The sequence below is a fragment of the Ipomoea triloba genome, chromosome 2 (genome assembly GCF_003576645.1).
Source record: "Ipomoea triloba cultivar NCNSP0323 chromosome 2, ASM357664v1".
Taxonomy (NCBI): domain Eukaryota; kingdom Viridiplantae; phylum Streptophyta; class Magnoliopsida; order Solanales; family Convolvulaceae; genus Ipomoea; species Ipomoea triloba.
The window spans coordinates 4,050,533-4,074,955 of NC_044917.1; the positions used below are offsets into that span (position 1 = coordinate 4,050,533).

Consider the following 24,423-nt stretch of genomic DNA (forward strand, 5'->3'; position numbering starts at 1 on the left):
AGTATAATTTTATATTTTTATATTTTTATGTGAAAGAGTCTGACCGTTTTCATTTGCCAATTTGATTGGTGTTGCCTGACCTAGCTAGATTAATGTGGCAAATTATACCATGGACTGGGATCTACCTTGCATTTTAGATACTAGTCCAAAAATAACCTTCAAATTCCGTGTTTGTAGTTAACATACATGCAGTTGACAATTTATGTATTTGTAGTTATTATATTATGTGTTAACAGTTATCAAGTTATTTGTTTACATGTACAGAAACTATTAACTGTAGATACAAGATGTGTTAAATGAAGTACAACATTTTTGGATCAGCGTTCACAATGCAATATGAACCCTGGTCCATGATATAACAATTGAATTAATGTAGATTACCATTTTTGTCTTCTAACCTACGGTGTATCCAAAATAAAATAAAAAGAGTAGGGAAATATGAATTTATATATCCTCATCTTAGATTACAAGAATATTCAAACATTCATATTTATACATAATATAATAACATGAATAAAGTCAGAAATCACTCAAAGCCCACCATCATTCAATTATTCAATTGTTCATATACAATGATGTGATTTTCATCTTTTATATAATTTGCAAATTAACGAATATTATATAAAAATATGACTTATACAATACCCACCTTCATATAGGGACTACCGGTTTCCAAATATGAATTACAACATAATAAGTTTACACAGATCAGTTTGCCCTTTTGCAAGCATGGACAAAAAGCATTGCCAATCCCACAGACTTTACAACAGTAGATAATGGAATCCCATACTTCCCCTTCCCAAACAATCCCTTGAGAAATGGCCAATACATTAATATTACCCACACACTGCAAATTGTCTCTCCTAAACTCCAACTACGACTCCTATTATTCTGTTTAATATCCAGAAATCCAATGAACAAAGCTGCCAAGTTCACCAACAAAATGGTTGTGCCAGGGACAAACAGCGGAGATTCATCGAATGTGAACCGTCCCACATTGGAGTCCTCATCCTTGTCTAGAGTTTCGTCGCTTGAATGATCCTTCTTGGTGACTTCGAACACCGTTTCAGACAATCCAAAAACCTTAACTACCCCGCTTAGGAATCCTAACAACCATGACCCAGACGCGTACACTCTCCACATTCTTTGGTTGTTCCACCACGCCCGTAACGACTCCCCGGTTCTAATGTACTCCGATAGAGTGTACAAATTGTAGATGATTAAAATGGAAGCTTGTATTATAATGGCTGCCTCGTTTATCTTTGGTTGAAAGTGGGAATTGTTGATGATGCAATATGCAGGGAGAAGAGCGTAACAAATTTCAAAAATGGACCGAAATGGCCAACCCATACTCCATAGATATGCTAGGCATTGCCTGAACTGGAGCCTCCCAAATAGGGTCAAAATTATTGGGCTTTTCTTGCTGATTACTACTTCCATTAGCCCAGTGGTCCATCGCTTCTGTTGGGTCAATACACCTGGCCCACTTGTCGGTGCACTCCCAAGAAAACCAGGCGGGTCGGGAACGCAAAACACAGATTTCCAACCCTTGCTCTGAATAGTTAACCCGGTCAGCATATCTTCTGTTGCGCTTCCATACATCCACCCAACCTAAATGATTATATTTGATTATTAATATGGTAAACTTACTCTTGTATAATAACTGGCAAATCAAAAAAAAAAAAGATAAAAATTGTGTAACAGGTTTGACTAATGGTAAAAACAAAACTCGTTATTTTTATATATGATTTTCTTTTATGTAAATTACCTTTTGGCCCCAAGCAGTCCCAGATTCATAGGCACAACTTGCAACTTCCTTAGCAGCCTCAAGGGTATTCGGGAATATAGGAATCTCAGGATACAAAGATCCAGATAAAATTTGAGTGGTTGATATAGCGAAAGGTTTTGATTTGCCAAACATTTCCCATCGATCCTTGTCAGTTGCTTTCCCTAGTGGCAAAAAAAGTACAGTAATCTCCAAAAAGAAAGTGACATTGTAGTAATAATTAAATTACGTAAGACAAAATCTGTTGCATAATACATACCACTAGCGTTAGCCACATTAGGCGACATGCCGTATATAACTTTTCTTCTATGGAAACATCCAGTCCCTTGGTAAAATGGTCCTTGAATACCAGAGATTCCTCGCCCTAAATACTATTTCAGAAATACAATAATGAACCAACTATTAAACAAAGATAAATGACTTTTCGCAAATCATACAGGTGCGGTAAATTATACTAGAAAAGTTTTATGCATTAAGCTCAACAAAGAATCCAAAAGAGTGTTATGAAGAATTAAACTTGCGACGTTTCATGCTCCACCCACTCGACGACGACCCTTTTTAGGAATGCTTTAATTTAATGGTGATCGAAGACCAAAGAGTAACTTTTTAATCTTAGTTTAAATTTTAGTAATAAATATAATAAAAAAATTTACTTACTTTCATTATGACTTTCAATTGATTTCCATAAGGGTCATCTTTCAATCCACCAATAAAGGTCTGAGGGAATTGTACGAATCCAACATCTCTTTCGTCTTCGGCTCCAAGCAAGAAGCATAGGGCATGCAATACAACTTTTGGATCATTTACATAAAAATCACAGTCCACGTTCAACATAAATGGGGCATTTGTCATTACTCCTGACACTCTTGTCTGTTTCAAAATATGATTAGCTAGGGTTTGTAATAACAAGAAGAAAAGTCAAGCTTCTCCATTGTTGTTGTGAGAGCATATTTAATTTAAAGAGTTTCAAATCTATTTTTTTTTCTCATATAAAATACAAAAAGAAAAAAAGGAGGGAAAGTGAGATAATATAATATTGAATGGAGTAATTGCATTATTGAATAAAATAAGTTGCGACATGATAAGTAAATCATAGTGATATTAAATAATAGTTAACAATAATCAAAATAAGTAATAGCAATAATTGTCATTAAATTAGTTATTACCAGAACATTCATTGCTCCAGCCTTGTAATGATGTGAACGCTTTGGTCGCTTCTCTCTGGAGATATATATTAAATGGGGCACACCATCACCATTAGCAACATGTTTCTTGTTTTCCCAAATCACCTGAATTAATTATCATTTTATCAATTAATTTTTAATTGATTGCCTACCTATTAGCTACACAACAACACCCAACTTGAAGTGAGGACATTTGGGAATTATTCTTTATTAGGTTCCGAATCTAAATCCGATCCAAAATAATTGACAACATGCAAATAATCCGAAATTTTTTAGTATACTGCGAATCAGATATGGGAACAGTCTAACTAACTTTTTAATTCATTGATTCTCTTCTTGGAAATGTCATAAAATTTGTACAAAGAATTTTTAAAATAGAAGTTTAATACCCCTCATTTATTACCATTGAGAAAATGATATGTGTATTCTTGTGACAAAAGATAGAGTCGCTCTTATACTCTAACCTCATAGAATTGTAGATGAGTAAATTATGATAACTCAACTAATCAATAGAAGTTATACTTTTACTCATTGCGTACAAAAAAATCTCTTTTATTTTGAGAGGTTGCTCCTACATTACCTTTGGTGAGACTCATTATATGTGTATTCTTAAAATAAAACTTGCATGCATTATGGTGTCCTATGTGTAAATCACCTAAGGACTGTCAAGCCATGAAGATCAATAGACAACTCCCACCGAAAGTCAAACTTAAAACTTTGTGATTACCTATTTAACTGTCCGACTAACTTGGTTAAGAGTTGCCACTAATATTATTTTACAGTTTAATATGAGGTTGAGTTTTTTTGTTTTTGATAAAATTCTAAATTAAATTTTTAAGACATATATAGTGATAAACCTTTATGATGGTAGGGTGATCTCTTCGATCAATATTTGCAAAAATTGAAAACTCCCCAGTAAGTTCTTGTGGCAAAGAATCTTGACTTGCTTCTTCTATCTTTCTAGAGAGCTTTGAATATTCGTCCTGCAAAAAATGGAATGTGTCCTCTCTTCCTTCATTTCCTTTTTTGGATAAATTCAATATTCAGTAAAATATATTAAACTATGATTATTAATTTAAACTAAATCATTTTTGGACACCATAACAACCTAGTATAGAATTTCAACTAAATAATATTGTAGCTTTGACAATTTGAGTACCTTCATTTTCTTCCATTCATGTTGGAAGTCTAAGGAGCTATCTTCTTGGAATATTGGATTTGTACTGTTAAAGTATCGAAATGGAGTTCTAACGGCGACGTTATACTTCTTACAAAAGGGAACCCAAAGCTTAGCAAACTTAGATGCTTCAATGAGGGAGTAGAAGGTGAGGGGAGATGCGCCGTCATCTGATACATAAACCGCTAGCTTGTTCGCCGGATAGTCCACAGCTAACAAAGATAGCACCGTGTTGACCGTTATAATCGGCGGTTCAAGTTCCGGGTCGGCCGTCGTAACGAACATATCCACAGCTGGAAACTCAGATTTCCCATCTCCCAACCTTAAAAACATCGAAACAATTTAATTACTTACGAAGTACGTATGCCGGACGGTCAAGAAAAAAAAACAGAAAATATAATATATATTTATACGAATTAACCTACGAAAATAAAATTAATTGCATATATAGTATGGTAGTACCATTGCAAGAGACGTTGAGGGTATGTTTTGGTTTGGATTTGATTCCACTTAGAGTTGACGACGATAATCCAAACGAAAGTGAACCAAGACTCGCAGATGAGAGCAAGAAGCCAAGGGATATGGTCAATATGGCTGCCCAGAGAAAAGAGTCTATAGCTAATGAGTGATAGCAGAAGGAATAGGATAATGATTTCTATGGTTCTTGATATTCTGTTGTTTCCAAATTGTATTTCGTAAAGTGGAAAAGGATGAGGTTTGGGTGCCCCTGCCATGATATCTCAACACAGTACAGGGGGAGCTGAATGCTAGCTACCTTGTGTTTCGTTCTCGTGAATGGATCGGAGTTGCAGACTTATAGATTCGACTCTACTCTATAAACTTATAAATTATTAATATCTTAGCTTGTGCCACACATGGTACATTATATTATATCACGTTCAGTGAATAAAATACTCCTCATTATTATTTTTACATGTGACAAAGACATGCAATGGACTATTTTAATTTTAATTTGAGAAACCACAAGGGGCAGAGGAGTAACAAACAATTATTATAATACTCAATCGTATGCGAAATTTTTATTGTGACTTGCATTTTTTCATTAATCTTCTTTTTAGGAGAGGAAAATTATGATATATATAGTTAGCATAACAAAAGGATTAAATTATAAATTAAGACTCTCTATCCAATATTTTTTTTAAACAAAAAATAAAACTTAGGTGATCCCAATTTTACCGAATTAATTTTAAACCCACAAGACCTACCCTTAGAGTCAATGGCAAGGTAAATTACAAATCACACAATCAGCCACTGATTAGATCCTAGTCTTCATCTAATGTTTTGTTCGCCGTGAGAGGGATAAGTTTGTTGCCTTACTATACATTTCCTTGGTCATGTTGGAGAAGGAAACCGAGAACGATGAGATGGGAGTGAAAGGGAAAATCGTTGACTGATATTATTCAAATGAAACTTGCAGCTCAGAAATTGAAATGAGAAGATACATATACGAAGATTACATCTAAAACATGGAAAAGACGCATGTGCCCATTTTAGAAAATATCTACCCTTCTTCAGCTGTCTTTAGCCTTGTCCTCCAACAGGTCATGCTGCATTAAAAGTACTCCACACATCATGATTAAGGCCCCGTTTGGTAAATAATCAGTCTATAAGCCAATTTTAACTTATTTGACCACTATTAGTTGTTTGGTTAATATGTTTTTTGTAACTCCAAAATGTTAAAATTCAAAAGACTACTCAAAGCAGCATTTTCAATTAGCTTTTTGAGAAAAGAAATTATATCAAACAGCTATCAGCTAACAGCTAATCTATCAAACAACTTTCTACAATCAGCTAATGTTATCAACAAATCATACTTTCTAACCCAAACAACCAATCCAATCAGCTAAGAGCCATTTACCAAACAGAGCCTAACTGTATCCGTTCTAGGTAGAACCTCAAGAATATCTAACCACTCCTTAATAAGTTTTAAAGTAATTTAATTTAATTTAAAGAAACTCGGCAATACCTCATGTACACCCTATAAGTATATTAAAAAAACAAAAAAGATTTTAAGGCAAAAACTGAGATTCTATTTATTTCCCAAATAAAAAAATGAATAGCCAAAAAAAAAAAAAAAACACGTATGCAATGACTTTATCCAACTTATACATTCTACGGTACCCCATCTCACATCGTGTTACATATTAATATATTATTTACGCACAACACAATCTCGTGACTGATATCACCCCACATCTCATTCACATTATTGTCTCTTTGTCTTCAATCACTCTTTCTAGAACATAGCCCCACTCATGGACCTAACTAAGACTACCCCATTGCTTCTCCTTCTTCAATCTCCTCATGAACATTTAAGCAGCCCAACCCCATGTCGCACTGTCTTCATCTTTTTTGACCAAATCTCTAATTGCTTCATCTAATTTTTATCAGCATAAGTGTCTCTATCGATATATTAACTTAAGCACAACCCCAGAAAAAAACAAATGTATGGCTGTACGCAAGTAAAGATCGAAAACAACAAAAGTTAGCTGTTTTGCATTGAAAAATAAGCTAATAAAGTTAAAATAAATAATTGTTGTGATGTGGTATAACCACGGTCACAGAAATGAATCCACCGCTACCGGTGCAGGCTCACAGTAACAGCGTCACCCTCGAAAGTTAACACATCAATCTCCGTCTCGATGCACTCGGAACAAAGATTGAACTTACACATCATACTTAAAATAATAATAAATCTTTATCTGATGTACAAAACTCAAGGCAAAACTCTGTTTAAATAATGTAGGCCAAACAATTGAGACTACATACTATTTAAAGGATCTTAATTCCTCATTTAAATTATAACCACAAAAATTTTCCTGGCTTACATTTTTCCCAACATTTCTCATCGTGAAACATCTTTTATTTCTTTTTAAGTATGAGTCGATTTTGTTCGCGAGTAGATTGGTCTGTTGATTAGCCCGCCCGCCATTATTTGATTCCGATCTTATATACTTTCCCTATCAAATCAAATTAATAATCAATAAACTTGTGGTGATGATAGTCTTCATTATTATTTGACTCATATCCATAATATTTTATGTGATTAAATAAATAATGTCACTTTTGCGTGTAAAAATTGTGTATTGAGACTATGAATTAGAAAACAATATAATATCCGAACATGCTTATTCAAAATCACCTACTAAAATTATTTAGCTTTAATATTACAGAAAATATTTTAAATTTTTTTAAAAAAGGATAATAAGGCCGGATACTTTATTAGTGAAGATATTAGTACAAAGAGCACAAGCAGAAAGAAAACATTTTTTGTGAAAATTTAATAGTCTTGTGAACTTGTGTGGTTGGCTTGTAACATATATAACACATAAAATTACATTGGTTCAAATTATTTTTTTTTAATTTGTAAGTAATTAATATTTAGGTATAAAATTACATATGTTCAAAAGATTGTAGGAGTCATATAGTATGGTATTAAAGATTTAAAGGCCCAATTATAAGTTATCAAAGCGTACCTAATGCTACACTTCATATTAGATCTCTAGTAGGCTAGTACCGAAAAAAAAAAAGTGCCATTACGAGTGATGGTTACCTCCTATGATTTGCTTCCAACCTTCAACCATGCATCTCATCTATAACTTTTGTTTCGACTTAAGGAAAAGTACTCATGATGAAAAATAGACAAATGACCACAACTATACAGTAGAATTTGCTTTCATCCCAATTTCATAATAACCCCACAAAGCCACATGCTTCTACATACTATGCCTTAATTAAGGATTTAAGGCATAACATTATTAACACCCCATCCACCGGATGTTACAATTCTCAATTTCTCTTAAGCTACTATCAACATTTACCTTAATTACCTTGATACAATTCTCTACAAATTATCTTTAACCAATTACGGCCTTATGATTGAGCATCTATTTATAGTATGATGATTTTCAAACACATCCCCACCCATACATCTCTTTGGCTTTAATTTGGTGAAGATAGGCTGCTTGGCACACTTTTTTAGGACACACAATTCAAATTAGGTAACATGTTATTCACTCATTCATGTGACATTGTGACATCTGATTTTAATAATAATAATAATAATAATAATAATAATAATAATAATAATAATAATACAATTGCAAATTTCACCAAATTATATTTTAGATTCACATGATAAAGTAAATTGATCTTGCCTAGTTTCCAGTCCGACCTACACCAAATTATATCTTTCTACACACAAGAAAACCAACACCAACCTGCCCAAACCAAATAAGTGGAGCTAATCTCCAAACCGTACCATTATAATCTTGTTTCTCCGATCCGGTACCAAATTAATTACGAAAGAACCCCTATGACACTTGTCTAGTTAATGAAAAGTCTCACTTAAAAATTACTTATAGAGATCGGAGTTCTGTTAAGATAAATGAGAACAAGAATGGAAAGGAATGGCAAAAAGTAAAGAAGACATGATTCACGTGGTTCAGCAATGTGCCGACGCTCACGGAAGAGAAACTGTTCTTTTATTAATTGTGATGGTAAACATTCAGGGTTACAGCATCATATTTATATGCAACCCTAAACAAGGTACATGTACTAGCTTACCCATGTACCATACTGTGATGGCATTGCCCTCACACCCCTAACCCACTCTGCGTTACGCAACAAAAGAGGAAAAGCGTAAGCTTGTATCACTCCACTTCGCTCCGTTCTGTCCAACACCTATCATCTTACAGTACATATGAGACACACACACAATAAGTTCGATCTCTGACATGAACATTGGATGTTTGTGTTTGGTATTAACTCATTATGCACAGAAGTGCACAGGTTGGTGTTGAGTCTTGAATGTAGATTGACTCAATTTAACTTTTCATGGGCTTAGAGATGAATTTAAAAGATTCAAGCTAAGATATAACCTAGTGAAATAGAGAAATATGGATTTTTTTTTAAAAGGTCAAATAGACTATTCAAATTTATACATTAAACAATTAGGTACCTAAACTTTAAAAAGTTGCAATTAAAAATTCAAAATTGTCAAATTAGTGCATATGAGTCAAGTAACTAGTTATTCACTTGGAATAATCTGTCATTAAGGTTCCGCCGATAAAACTAACTACCGATAAAAGGTCACCGATTGTCATTGTCAGTGAAGAAGCTGACCATTGACCACCTTCTTATTCTTCAATCAACTTCTCCCGTAGAGAAGATGAGCAACAATCGCCTTATCTACTGGAGAAAGCAACCATCGTCGGTCGCTTTCACTGAAGAAGGCGATAAGACTGGTCGCCTCCTCCTCCTCCTTTTTCTTCTTTTTCAAGAAGGTGACTGCTGCTCATGGACAATACGATTAGCAATCGTCTTGGTAGCTTTATTTATTTATTTTTGAACAGTGACTGATGACAACCTATATATCACGTTATCATAATTTTACTTGTAACTTGTTGGTTATTGATAAATAAGATTTATTTGACTGATTTTATAAGTTAGAGTGTTTAATAATAACTTTTTAAAAAGATTAGTTATATTATTTCTCGTATAAAATTCATAGACTTATTTAACTATTTTCTCTTTTAAAAAAAAATTACTGAAGACCACACGTAATCCAAGAAACATTGTGGAAAGAGGTACCCTTCGAACTAAATCCATCTGATGTGGACAAATTAACAAATATAAAATAGATTTTTATTCATTAATTTTCTCAATCAATATCAATTGTCTTTAATTAATGCTCGTTATTGTCATCGATTATCATTGATTTGTTGACTCATAATTATTACGGTTCCTAAGTAAGGCAATCAACGTCAGTTAAATGTTTTTTTTTTAATCAATAAGCATCAATTATTCAATTATTGCTCTTGATTGGTACTTGTAATTATCGTCTATTCCTAAAGCTGATTGGTACGTGGAACTCATTATTGAAGACTTGTTTATAAAATGTGTTTTTTTTTTTTGCTTTTTTTTTTTTTTGGGGTTAGTATAAAGTATATGTGAAACAAATCATCATACAGATGCGGTTAATTCTCGGTAATCAAACATGTGCCAAATGCGCATGAAAGTATATGGTTTTGGCAAATTTATCTTACAAATTAAAAGTAAAGCTATACGTGTTTATTTTTAGCATATTGTTGATTTATGTTTGCCCAGTAGGTCAGTACAGTAACACTATCAAGTAATGACTATTGTGAGTTTTCTTTGTCATCAAAAATAATTTTTTTGAATAAATTCACCGAGTCTTTCTCCCTCAATTTAACCGTTCGACTCCACCCGCGTTCATTCTGAGAGGCATGAGAGCTGCCCAAAGGGAATCGTCGGGAATTGAAACAAACCGAATTCTCCCAAAATTCTTCCTCACAAAAGAATATATGTATATATATATATATACTTTGTTTTTTTTTTGAAGATAAACGTAGCTATTCCATTAATTCATAACATAAAACGTTTACTATCAATTATCAATGAAATAGTAAAACATTCCTTACAGTCAGACATAGAAACAACTTTTCTAACTATGCTATAGAAAACTTGAATCGCAAACTGTTTCATAACTATGAAGCTATGTTTCTTCAGGGAGCTTAAAGCTTCTTAAAAAATCTGGGTCTTCGTCATCATTCTTTTTTGCTCGCCCATGATAAGCTCAACACTTGTCGAAACCAAACTAAACGATTTATGGTAATGAAAATGAAAAGCTCGGGAAAGTAACGAGAGGAAAAATGCTCGTGAAACTAACCAGAGTAAAACACACTAATAGAGAAAAAAAAAGTGGGTAAAGTCAAAGTAGGGTTGGGAGTTCAAGACTACCAACACAAACCCCAATACCTACCTAATATTATTTATTCAAAGGGAGAGAAAACGGAAGAAGAAGATCTGTGGCGGTGGTCGGAGGCGGACGGAACTGCGACGGTGGTCGGGGCAGAAGAAGAGCGAGAGCAAACATGGAAGGTGAGCAAAACCGCCGGCTCAAAGCTCCATTAGAGCTCCGGCCGGAGGCCGGCGGTAGAAGCCGAAGTTGAGCAGTAGAGAAAGGCTTTTGTTTTATATATATACTTTGTTAATATACTTTTGAGTAAAAATATAACGTAATGCTTTCAACAGCAAAGTAACAACTAATACAAATCAGTATTTGAATTTGGAGGCATGGACAAAGAGCAGTGCCAATCCCCCAGACTTTAAAACAGTGGATAATGGAATCCCATACTTTCCCTTTCCAAACAACCCCTTAAGAAATGCCCAATACATTAATATTACCCACACACTGCATATTACCTCTCCTAAACTCCAACTACGACTCTTCTCCTGTATAAAATCCAGAAATCCAATGAACAAAGCTGCCATGTTCACCAGCAAAATGGTTGTGCCAGGGACAAACAGCGGAGATTCATCGAACGTGAACCTTCCAGCGTTGGAGTCCTCGTTGTCATCGTCGCTTGATTGATCTTTCTTCGTGATTTCAAACACCGTTTCAGATAATCCAACAACCTTAATTATCACACTCAGGAGTCCAAACAACCACGACGCAGATGCATTCACCTTCCACATTCTCTGGTTGTTCCACCACGCGCGTGCCGATTCCCCGGTTTCGATGTATTCGAATAGAGTGTACAAGTTGTAGATGATGAAAATGGAAGCTGGTATTACAATGGCGGCTTCGTTTAGCTTTGGTTGGAAGTGAGAATTGTTGATGATGCAATATGCGGGGAGAAGAGCGTAACATATTTCAAAAATGGGCCTAATGGGCCAAACCATAAGCCATAGATAGCCCAAGCATTGTCTGAACTGGAGCCTTCTAAATAGGGTGGAAATAATTGGGCTTTTCTTGCTTATTAGTATTTCCATAACCCCAGTGGCCCATCGTTTTTGTTGGGTCAATGCGGCCGGCCCACCTGTTGGTGCACTACCCAAAAAACCGGGCGGGTCAGGAACACAATACGAACTTTTCCAACCCTTACTATGAATACTTAAACCGGTGAGGACGTCTTCTGTTGTGCTTCCATACATCCACCCAACCTACATGATTATAGAAAGAAAAAAATGACAAATAATGTCAAATTAAATTTCATATTGTAATAAAACATTTGGCGCAATTTAAATAGAAGTAGTTATAAACCGATACTACATTTTAACAGTTTAGTAGTACTCAAAAACAATGATTGTTGGACTCATGTAGAATACATCCAATTGAGGTGTCAGATGTTTATTTGAAGTGATAACTCTTAATTTTTGAATCACATGTTATGTACTAACCTTTTGGCCCCAAGCAGTGCCAGATTCATAGCCACAACTTGCAACTTCCTTCGCAGCATCAAGGGAATTCGAGAATATGGGAATCTCAGGAGATAAAGATCCAGATAAAATTTGAGGGATTGATAAATTCAAGACTTTTGATTTGCCATACGTTAACCACTGGTCCTTGTCAACTGATTTTTCTAGTGACAAAAAAATAATACTAATAAATACGGAGTATCTAAAAAGCAAGCGATAATGTAACAATAATTGAAATAGAAACAGACAAGAATTGATGACTATTAACTTTGACAAAAACTTGCGTGAGACCGTCTCACCGTGAGACGGGTCGGGTCAGGTTAAGATGCAAATATAACACTTATATGCACAAATGTCATACTTATATGCTCAAATGTAATACTAATTAGGAATAAAATTTTTGTTACTTATAAGGGTAAATTTAATACTTTTAAGGAAAAATACAATACTTTTACATTTCGATTTAAAAGTATTACATTTTTCCTAAAAAGTATTATATTTGCCCTTATAAATATGGGGCAATTGTCAACATTACTTATTATGAAAAATTTATTACTTTTTCTCTTATAAGTAACAAAAATTGTATTCTTGATTAGTGTTATATTTGAGCATATAAGTATGACATTTGCATGTTGCTTCGACCCGACCCGACCCGTCTCACAAATAAGGATCCGTGAGACGGTCTCACACAAGTGTGACCCATTAACTTTATTAGGACAAAATTTGTTATTTATGCATACCACTAGCGTTAGCCACATTTGGCGCCATGCCATATATAACTTTTCTTCTATGAAAGCATCCTGTTCCTTGGTAATACGGTCCTTGAATCCCAGCAACTCCTCGCCCTAAATACTATATATTAAAAATATTAACATATTAATAAATGAAGTTAAATAACTTTTTGCATACAATTTAGTGAATTTACCATTTGAATTGCTTGTGCGGACTCAAAAAATAATTTCTTTACTTCAAGTGAGAAATTTTTTAATCTTAGTATTTCTTTCAGCACTAATATAAAAATTAAAAAGTCAATAACATGCATTTATATATAGAAAGTTTAATATATATGTGAAAAAGAGATGAGATTTGTACTTACTTCCATTGCAATTTTTAATTGGTTTCCAAACGGGTCATCTTTCAATGCATCAGTGAAGCTCTGAGGAAATTGAGCGAATCCGGCATCTTTTTCATCCTCAGCTCCAAGCAGGAAGCACATGGCGTGCAATACTACTTTTGGGTCATTTGCATAACAGTCACAGTCCACATTCAACATGAATGGTGCATTTGTCATCACTCCTGACACTCTTGTCTATTTCAAATATGGTTAATTAATTATGAGTTGTGATAACAAGAAGAAAATTCCAAATTATGAGTTACGTACTTATTTGAAATCTAATTCTTTTTGTTACGAAAACAAGTGGTAAGGGGCAATATAATTGAGTCAAGGCGGCAGTGGTGAAAGTATGAAGCTAAATAGGTTGTCGTGTGATAAGCAAATCATAAACTAAATAAGTTGTTATGAAAACTCATTACTAATACCAAGTATTTGATTCCTATATATTCTGATTCTTGTCATGTGATAATAAGTAAATAATGATAATGAAAATATGGTGTAGATCATAGTTGAGGTGGACATGAAAAAAAAAACAAAAAAACAAAAAAACTGTAGGGTGTAAATATAGTAGGTGGAGGAAGTATTTCATAATTTCAAAAATTAAAGAATTCATTAGTTATATTATAGAGAGTTTAAATTTTTTACCAAAACATTCATGGCTCCAGCCTTATAATGATGGGGATGCTTTGGACGCTTCTCTCTGGAGATATATATTAGATGAGGCACACCATCACCATTATCGATGCCAACTTCTTTGTTTTCCCAAATCACCTGAATTAATATTCATTTAATAAAGTAACTTTTAATTCCCTACCTATATTAGCTGCACAACAAAATTAAGTCATAGAATGTGCCACCAATCAAAGATGAAAAACTCTAAACAACATTAATTCATAAAATTGGTACTAATATTTTTTATAATATAACCTTAAAGATTTGCATGGTCAGCAACCATATATAGCAAGTTAGAATATATATACAATTTTTAATGTAATTGTAATTAGGATATATAGAGTGATAACCTTTATGATAGTTGAGTGGTTTTGTCGTTCAATGTTTTCAAAAACTGAAACCTCGTCAGTAAGGTGACATAGTAAAGACTGTTGACTGGCTTCTTCTATTTTCCCACAAAGCTTTGAATATTCATCCTGCAAAAATATAATGAACAAAATGGAAACTGTTTTCTCATTTCTTTTTTACTTTTAGTATTTTTTCAAAAATATAATATGAAGAAATCTATTTTCAAACCTTCATTTTCCTCCATTCATGTTTAAAGTCTAAGGAGCTATCTTGGGGGAAAGTTGAGTTGTCACTAAAGTATCGAAACGGAGACCTAACGGCGACGTTATACTTCTTACAAAAGGGAACCCAAATCTTAGCGAACTTAGATGCTTCGACGAGGGAGTAGAAGGTGAGGGGGGATGCGCCGTCATCTGATACATAACAGCCTAGCTTGTTCGCCGGATAGTCCACCGCTAACAAAGATAACACCGTGTTGACCGTTATAATCGGCGGTTCCAGTTCCGGGTCGGCCGTTGTAACGAACATATCCACAGCTGGAAACTCAGATGTCCCCTCTCCCAACCTTAAAAACATCGAAACAATTTAATTACTTACGCCGAACGCTCAGAAAAATCATAAAATATATATTTATACGAACTTATAGTACGAAAATAAAATTAATTGCATATATAGTATGGTAGTACCATTGTAAGAGGCGTTGAGGGTACGTTTTGGTTTGGATTTGATTCCACTTACAGTTGATGGTGAGAATCCAAACGAAAGTGAACCAAACCTCGCAGATGAGAGCGAGAAGCCAAGGGATTTGGTCATTTTGGGTGCCCAGAGAAAATAGTCTATAGCTAATGAGTGATAGCAGAAGGAATAGGATAATGATTTCTATGGTTCTTGATATTCTGTTGTTTCGAAATTGTATGTCGTATAGTGGAAAGGGATGAGGTTTGGTTGCCACAGCCATGATGTCAGATGAGAACGCAGAGAGAGCTGGAATGCTTGTGTTTTGTGTCATTGGAGTTACAACCTTATATAACAGTGTTTGGTGATGAATAGATCAACTGGTCGATGTAAAGCCACCTAAATAATATAATTACTCCATTATTTTTACATGCGACAAACTCATTAATTATTTTTAACTTCAATTTTTTTTTTTAATAAGACTTTCACCCGACCAAAGTGATGGCAAACTACCAGAAGGGACCGAAGAGCTGGTAATTGACAAACAATTTATTATAATATTATGTGTCATCTCAACTACGTGTCAAACACATGACTTTTGGCATGACTCTGATACCAAATTGAAGCATGTGCTCCATTTCATCTAAAAGTCTAAACTAATATTTAGATTGTACATTTATTTTTATATATTTTATGCTCAACAAATCAACATTTTATAATACATATCTTGATTAAGTCAGGGTGACGGATGGTTTTAGGATCTCATAAAAATTGCTTCTTTTATGTCTCGAGTATTAGCCACAACTCTATTCAATTCATTATTGGACCTCATTTCATAATATTGTTACTTTTCCGTATGTTTTGTCGATCTCATGAACCTTTTCAATATGCATGGTCCGAACACTTAGAATAATTAGTAATTGAACTACACCGGTAATGTAACTAAAATATCAAAAAATTGATGCTCGTTAAACTCTATGAGAGTCATGTCAAAATTAATACGGAGTAATAATAAATTTTATTTTTTGATCTATACAACTACGGAGTATAAGTTTTTATTTCCAATGAACCAATATTACATTTTAGAAAAAAAAATACATGTAAAATAATATAGTTCGTTAGTATATATCTCAAATTAAACCAAATTAAATAAGATAAAATATTAGCACAAACTTAAAAAAGTCATCAGAATTTTCAAAACAAATCAGACGGAGTACGTAATGCAATGCATGTGTGTACGTATGATCGAAAACCACACAAATGGCAGTTTTGCATGTCGGTTTCAGGGAGTTCTCCATCATTACGACAACATTTTTATCATTTTGTCATTGTGATATACATTAGTTGAGAGGTCGGACGGTCGGTCAGTTAGCCGCCGTTGACAAGCATATTTGATATATATACTTTCGCTATCAAATTAAATTAATAGATAATCTTGTTATAATAGCCTCCATTATTTCACGCTGATCCGTAATATTTGGTGTGATTAACTAAATAAACCGTGCTATTTTACCCGTTATCTTTATATGATCTTATCGGTCTCTTTTCAAACTCGCTTTCAGATTATTATTACCACCACCACCACACAACCACAGTCACCACCACCGACACCAACACACCACAGTCATCACCACCGGCACCAACACACCAACACACCACTCATTATTATTATTATTATTATTATTGTTGTTGTTGTTGTTGTTATTATTATTGTTGTTAGTGGTGGTGGTGTTATTATTATAACAAATAATATATTCATTTTCAGGAAAATCAAACAAAAAAAATACACTTTTATTAACTTTTAGTCAAACAGAAAAAAATAATTTAATTTCTACTCCTTATATTTAGTACATAAAAAATTAAATTGTTTTTCAAAAAAATGAAAAATTTTAAAAATTATTTTTAAAAAAATATTTTTCAAATTTTCAAACAGTTTCTTAATTTTATTTTTTTAATAATTACAATGCATGGGAATCGAGAAGATGATAATTGATCATGGGAAATCTCAATGACTGCATGCTCTGGTTTTCAGTAAATCAGTACTGCATGCAACTGTGCAAGCTAAAACAAAAGAGTTCGAATCTTATTTTTACTTCGTTACTTTTACTCCCTGACGTGATAAAATATGATAAGTTTATCTTGCAATCGATCTCAAAAAAAGTATCAATATTAAATTTTTGTGTGAAAGAATAAAAGTAGGGAATATAACTTGAGAGTTCAGGTACTATTTTTCTAAACAAAATTATAATGCATGGAAATCGAGAAGATGATAATTGATAATGGGAAATCTCAATAATTGCATGCTCTGGTTTTCAGTAAATCAGTACTGCATGCAACTGTGCAAGCTAAAAAAGTATATATTTCTACTCTCAACTTTCATAACAAATACTCCGTAAAATATAAAAGAAATAAAAATACAAGTATATTATATAAAATTCCATAACATATATACCTATCCCTACGAAACTTTTTAACAAAAAGTTTTTGCTTAGTGATTAATTATTGATTACTTACTGACAAAGAAAATGACATTTTGAAGAAAAACATTTAGCATAAAAGCACTCTCAAAAAACAAAACTATTTCTGAAAAAGTTTGCGTCTCTATCGATAAACTTAGAAAAAGGAGAACATATTTTTATTTATTAATTGACATTTTTTGTCTAGTGTTATAATATTTCCATACAACGTAGCAATAATAATAATAATAATAATAAAAATCCTTATGTATGTAATTATAGGAAAATAATTTTTTTTTTAAAATCTAAAAGCGACCTCCCATGATTCGATAAATATTGCAATGGATATTTATTATTTTATTTCAACAATTTCTTTGATCAATATCAATTCTAGCTACTTAGTAGTGCACCTTATTGTCATCTTTCTATGAATGGTGGACTTCTTGACTTGTAATTATTATGCTTCATAATTTGTTTTTGGGTGACAAGATAAATCGTAATCACTACTTTAAGTGTATGCATGAGATAAACTGGCTGGCTTAAACAAAACAATAAATAAAAATAAAAAAATTAATAAGTTGCTCCGATCCTGTTGTAAGCAATACTTTTAACGTTGTGACACCAACTTAAATAGGTTGCCCATACTTAATAGTTTTAGTGCATAAGCATGAGAATCAATATAATGTCAACTAATACAACTCGATCAGTAATTCAGTATACCCTTTTATTTGCAAACATGGACAAAAAGCAATCCCAATCCCAATCCCACAGACTTTGCAATAGTAGATAATGGAATCCCATACTTCCCCTTTCCAAACAACCCCTTAAGAAATGCCCAATACATTAATATTACCCACACACTGCATATTACCTCTCCTAAACTCCAACTACGACTCTTTTCCTGTATAAAATCCAGAAATCCAATGAACAAAGCTGCCATGTTCACCAGCAAAATGGTTGTACCAGGGACAAACAGCGGAGAATTATCGAATGTGAACCTTCCAACGTTGGAGTCCTCGTTGTCATCGTCGCTTGATTGATCTTTCTTGGTGATTTCAAACACCGTTTCAGATAATCCAACAACCTTAAGTATCACACTTAGGAGTCCAAACAACCACGGCGCAGATGAATTCACCTTCAACATTCTTTGGTTGTTCCACCACGCCCGCAACGACTCCCCTGTTCTTATGTACTCGGATAAAGTGTACAAATTGTAGATTATGAAAATGGAAGCTGCTATTATAATGGCGCCTTCATTTATGTTTGGTTGGAAGTGAGAATTGTTGATGATGCAATATGCGGGGAGAAGAGCGTAGCATAGTTCAAAAATGGGCCTAATGGGCCAAACCATAACCCATAGATAAGCCAAGCATTGCCTAAATTGGAGCTTCCTAAATACGGTGGAAATAATTGGGCTTTTCTTGCAGATCAGTATTTCCATTAGCCCAGTGGCCCATCGTTTTTGTTGGGTCAACGCTCCAGGCCCACCTGTTGGTGCACTCCCCAGAAAACCAGGCGGGTCAGGAGCGCAATAAGCAGATTTCCAACCCTTACTATGAATAGTTACCCCGGTGAGCATGTCCATCCACCCTACCTAAAGAAAACACATTAAACCAAATATTTATTTTTTCTATAATCCAAATTTCCGAATTATGTCCCTGCAATTAACCTATTATAGACACATAATTTGAATGTTATTTTAGATCAGGACCAGGATACACAATATAAGGTAGATCTAATCCATGATATAATATGTACTTACCTTTTGGCCCCAAGCCGTGCCGGATTCATAGCCACAACTTGCAACTTGGTTAGCAGCATCAAGGGAATTCGAGAAAATGGGAATCTCAGGATACAAAGATCCAGATAAGATTTGAGAGGTTGATAAAGTGAAGCTCTTTGATTTGCCAAACGTTTCCCATTGCTCCTTATCCGCTGATTACAAAAGTACAGTATTAAATCTCCAAAAACGAATGTGACAAATGACAATGTAATAGATGTTGAAATTAAACCACGTGGGCGAAAATTCATTGCATAATATATTGCATCATGCATATATAGTTGCATACCGTTAGTGTCGGCCACATTTGGCGACAAGCCGTATATAACTTTTCTTCTATGGAAACATCCAGTTCCTTGATAAAATGGTCCTTGAATCCCAGCGATTCCTCGCCCTAGAAACTGTATCAAACCGTATATAAACTTTCTTCTAAGATCTACTTTTAACTATACAGAATATTCCATGGATACAGATAGCTAGCATAATAATAATGAAGTTGTAGGGGTGGAGACAGAAATTTTAAAATCTTAATTCGGATTTTAATAGCAACATAGGAAGTAAATAACATAATTGTAATTTTACTATAACTAATATGTTATATGTGAAAAGAACATATTTTTACTTACTTCCATTATGATTTTCATTTGGTTTCCGTAAGGATCATCCTTCAACCCACCACTGAAGCTCTGAGGGAATTGAACAAATCCAGCCTCCTTTTCGTCATCAACTCCAAGGAAGAAGCACATTGCATGTAGTACTACTTTCGGATCATTTGCGTAACAATCACAGTCCACGTTAAACATGAATGGTGCATTTGTTATCACTCCTGACACTCTTGTCTAATCCAAATTAAATATGATTAGCTAGTGTTTGTTATATATAACAAGAAAAATTATCCAACTTCTTCACTATTTATCAATTCCAATTTATAAATTACTACATAATCTTTTGTAATCTAATTATTATTATTATTTATATAAACATATGAAAACAAATGGTAAGGGACAATGTAATTGAGTGGAGATGCATGGCAGTGGCGAAATTAAATAGGTTGTAGCATTATAGATATGTCACAGAGATAATATAATATATAATCATGATTAAAATAAGTGATGATATAGTAATGAATTGAAAGTAATAATCAATGATGAAATTATATCATATTTACAAAATTAAACAATTCACAAGTTAATATAGAAATTAAATTAAAACACTTATTACCAGAACATTCATGGCTCCCGCTTTGAAATGATGGGGATACTTTGGATACTTCTCTCTGGAGATATATATCAGATGAGGCACATCATCACTACTAGCAACACTTTCCTTGTTTTCCCAAATCACCTGAATTAATTATCATTCAATCATTGAACTTTTAATTCCCTAACTAGCTACAAAACAATGTTCAACATGAAACTTAGGACAATTGAGAATTATTTCTATATTAGGTGATAACAAACCTTTATAATGGTGGGATGGTTTCTCCGTTCGATCTTTGTAAAAACTGAAAACTCGCCGATAAAGTTATGTGACAAAGAATCTTGACTTGCATCTTCTATCTTTGCACAAAGCTTCGAATATTCATCCTGCAAAACATGTACCAAAAAAAAAAATTAAAAAATTCAAACTAGCATAGCTAAAACCCTATTTACCAATAACATAATATTTGAACTTTTCTTTTAACAAACCTTCATTTTCTTCCATTCATGTTGGAAGTCTAAGGAGCTATCTTGTGAGAAGGTTGGGTTGGCCTGAAAGTATCGAAACGGAGATCTAACGGCGACGTTATACTTCTTACAAAAGGGAACCCAAAGCTTAGCGAACTTGGATGCTTCGACGAGGGAGTAGAAGGTGAGGGGGGATGCGCCGTCATCTGATACATAACAGGCTAGCTTCTTCGCCGGATAGTCCACAGCTAACAAAGATAACACCGTGTTGACCGTTATAATCGGCGGTTCCAGTTCCGGGTCGGCCGTCGTAACAAACATATCCACAGCCGGAAACTCAGATGCCCCATCTCCCAACCTTAAAAACATCGAAACAAGACAAATTTATAAGGAAAAATAAAACAAATTAAAATTGTAGGAATGTATGTATGTATAGTACTACTATCATACCATTGCAAGAGGCGTTGAGGATATGTTTTGGTTTGGATTTGATTCCACTTAGCGTTGACGGCGAGAACCCAAACGAAAGTGAACCAAGCCTCGCAGATGAGAGCCAAAAGCCAAGGGATTTGGTCATGGCTGCGGAGAGAAAACAGTCTGTAGCAAATGAGTGATAGCAGAACGAATAGGATAATGATTTCTATGGCTCTTGAGATTCTGTTGTTTCGAAATTGTATCTCGTACAGTGGAAAACCAGGATTTTTGGTTGCCACTGCCATAATGTCTTTGAACACAGATGAGAGAGAGCTGGAATGCTTGTATGTGTTTCTCGTGACTGGACTTACAGACATATATATGGACTGGATTCCAGGTTGTCACATTTATTTTTGCACCTTTTTTAATGTAACAAAATAAATATTACTAACTTTTTAATTTTGACCCTCAAATGTCGGTGTCATTTATATAAAGTATAATTATACTTTTCATTAATTGTCTAGAAATTTGAAAAAGTTAAAACGTTAAATTGAAAAATGTAAAATAATAGTGATGTTCGTATTTTGTAAATAGGATGCTATTTTCAAACAAATTAAAAATAAGAGTAGGACATGTAATATGAGATGAATGGGAGTATAAAATTAATATATTTAAAAATTACTATTAAATTCAAAAAAAAATTAAATTTAAATTAATTAAAAATAATTTTTTTTATATTTAAGAAAGTGCTACGATGCTTTCAGTGAGTAAAATACTCCATTACTTTTACAGGTGACAAAGACGTATTATTTTTTAACTTTAAAAAAATATTTTTAATTAAAACAAAGTGAAGACAAACTACAAGGGACAGAGGAAGTAATCAACAAACAATTACAATCCTCTGTAGTTCACTAATTCTTATAATGACAACAATTACAATCCTCTGTAGTTCACTAATTCTTATAATGACAACATTTTTTTATCCTTTTGTTCGTTCGCGTGTGTGTGTGTATATATATATATATATATATGCACGCCTATGTTCACATGAAAACACTTTTTTCATAAGAACATAATGATAAATTTAAGTCATTCAATCCGGAAAATTTAATGTCTGCGATTAAATAGGAAGATATTTAACCAGCATTCTATTTCTAGGGGAGCATAGTAAATTAATAGTGATTTAATTTGGCACATAATTAGAGCAGTAGCTGGAAAATGAGGATGTTCGGTTGCCACTCCATTATAGCAATATATATGAGCAACCTCGTTTGTTGAGATTTTTTTCATTATTTTTTTTTACAGATATATTAAGAGAGAGAAAGATGAGAGAAAAAAAAAAAGAGAAAGAAAATCAGAAAAACAAGCTTGAAAAAAAAATGGGACCTTTTACGTGTTTAACATTGGCGCGTGCATAGAGTCAGTAGTATTCAAAAAAAAAAAAAACATTGGCGCGTGCAGTGCTAAAGTGCGTGGAACGCTTTAATTAGGCTTCATATGCATTTTCATTGGCTCTGAAAAGAATTTTGATTCGCATTGTGAAAACTAAGAAAAAATCATGCTCGACAATAGTAAAAAATCATGTTGTAGTTTTTTCTCTATAAAAAATCAAGAAAAAATCACAAATAGTGTTGCTCTAATATTTTTGTTGCAGTGTGATTGTACGTATATTTTACATTACATGTGTTCAGTGAGTAAATTAAATAATTCTATTACTTTTACATGCCACATAGATATGGATTATTATTCATGTGTGGGAAACATGAAAAATGTTTTTTTTTTCAAAAAATGAATTTTAGAAAGTGACTTATTTTTCAAAAAATATTTTAATTTTATACTCTTTGACTGAAAGTCAGAAAATATAATTATTGTTTTCTATTTAGTTGAAAATTAATAATTCGTATTTACTCTGTTTGGTTCATTTTTATGAAATTGTACATATTATTTATAATAATAATAATAATAATAATAATAATAATAATAATAATAATAATAATAATAAGTGTTGTGGTGGTGGTGGTAGGGTGGTGGAGTGATGTTAGTGATAATAATAATTCGCAAACTTAAAAGATGAAAAAGAAGATAGATATGGAAAAAAAAAACCATCTTTAAATTTATAATCGGACAAAAATCAAGAAAAAAAACATTAATATGATTGCTTTTAGGATCAATTACTTTATTTTTTGTTTTTTGTTTTGTTTTGTTTTTTTTTTTTTTTTTTTTTGCATTTTTAAAACATTTATTTTCATTATAGAGTCATACATAACCATACATCAACTTTCACCAAAATCCATTATCATCATCAAGTATTTGATTTTCATTTTGATTACCACTCTCATGTGCCAACATAAATGTGTATATGTGATTAATTCTCGGTAGTGAAATACGCTTGAGTATTATTATTATTTTTTTAAAATAATGTGTTGGGCTTGACAAATAGCAATGAGTCTACAAATTTTGGGTTGAATTATGATCAGGGTGCCTGATACAATTTTGTCAAGCATATACATTCTGATTTCTGAATATTGTGTTGGGAACCTCATGGGCTTTGTTTACAGATGGGTATAGGCAAACCCGTTTGAAAAATGTGAAGCCCATCTGGAAAGGAGAATTTCTCTAGCAGTAGCAAATGAAATTGGAAGTTTAACCAAACCAGTTACTAAGCGAACTATGGTAAACTTTGAGGATTATTTATTTTTTTTTTTTTGAAAACTTGAGGATTAATTTTGGTGTGTGCTCTATAAATTTTGTAAATAAAAATAAAAATCAAACTTTAAATATGATTTAATTCGAATTTAAATTAATCTTACGATAATATAATTGGCTTTTGTAAATGTACTTTTGTAAAATTAATATAATTGGCTTTTGTAAAATTAAATTAATATAATTGGCTTTTGTAAAATCAA

The 24,423-nt window shown here is 33.1% G+C and overlaps 3 protein-coding genes across 4 annotated transcripts in view; all 3 read right to left on the reverse strand.

The window, feature by feature from the left end:
• LOC116009873 (cellulose synthase-like protein H1) overlaps window positions 1-21,855 on the reverse strand; it is a 41,043-nt gene extending 19,188 nt beyond the window's left edge. Inside the window, exons 1-8 of one of the 2 annotated variants that reach the window (XM_031249053.1) lie at window positions 21,554-21,855; window positions 21,125-21,461; window positions 20,897-21,022; window positions 20,658-20,780; window positions 20,063-20,275; window positions 19,726-19,837; window positions 19,419-19,591; window positions 18,249-19,250 (exon numbers count right to left, since the gene is read on the reverse strand). In XM_031249053.1, coding sequence (XP_031104913.1) covers window positions 18,381-19,250; window positions 19,419-19,591; window positions 19,726-19,837; window positions 20,063-20,275; window positions 20,658-20,780; window positions 20,897-21,022; window positions 21,125-21,461; window positions 21,554-21,822 — 2,223 coding nt within the window. In that variant the 5' untranslated portion in view covers window positions 21,823-21,855 and the 3' untranslated portion in view covers window positions 18,249-18,380. Of the gene's footprint in view, window positions 1-18,248; window positions 19,251-19,418; window positions 19,592-19,725; window positions 19,838-20,062; window positions 20,276-20,657; window positions 20,781-20,896; window positions 21,023-21,124; window positions 21,462-21,553 lie in introns of those variants that run through there. The other variant, XM_031249051.1, reaches the window with a different exon arrangement.
• LOC116009872 (cellulose synthase-like protein H1) lies at window positions 552-4,970 on the reverse strand. The gene is made up of 8 exons (XM_031249050.1): window positions 4,610-4,970; window positions 4,130-4,469; window positions 3,828-3,953; window positions 2,953-3,075; window positions 2,444-2,656; window positions 2,046-2,157; window positions 1,769-1,950; window positions 552-1,611 (listed from the first exon to the last, which is right to left on the reverse strand). The coding sequence occupies exons 1-8, from the start codon at window positions 4,879-4,881 to the stop codon at window positions 709-711; spliced, it is 2,271 nt and encodes a 756-aa protein (XP_031104910.1). The 5' UTR covers window positions 4,882-4,970; the 3' UTR covers window positions 552-708.
• Window positions 11,139-15,514, reverse strand: LOC116009874 (cellulose synthase-like protein H1). The gene is made up of 8 exons (XM_031249054.1): window positions 15,212-15,514; window positions 14,754-15,090; window positions 14,528-14,653; window positions 14,151-14,276; window positions 13,488-13,700; window positions 13,132-13,243; window positions 12,374-12,555; window positions 11,139-12,136 (listed from the first exon to the last, which is right to left on the reverse strand). The coding sequence occupies exons 1-8, from the start codon at window positions 15,481-15,483 to the stop codon at window positions 11,246-11,248; spliced, it is 2,259 nt and encodes a 752-aa protein (XP_031104914.1). The 5' UTR covers window positions 15,484-15,514; the 3' UTR covers window positions 11,139-11,245.
• Window positions 21,856-24,423: the final 2,568 nt, after the last annotated feature.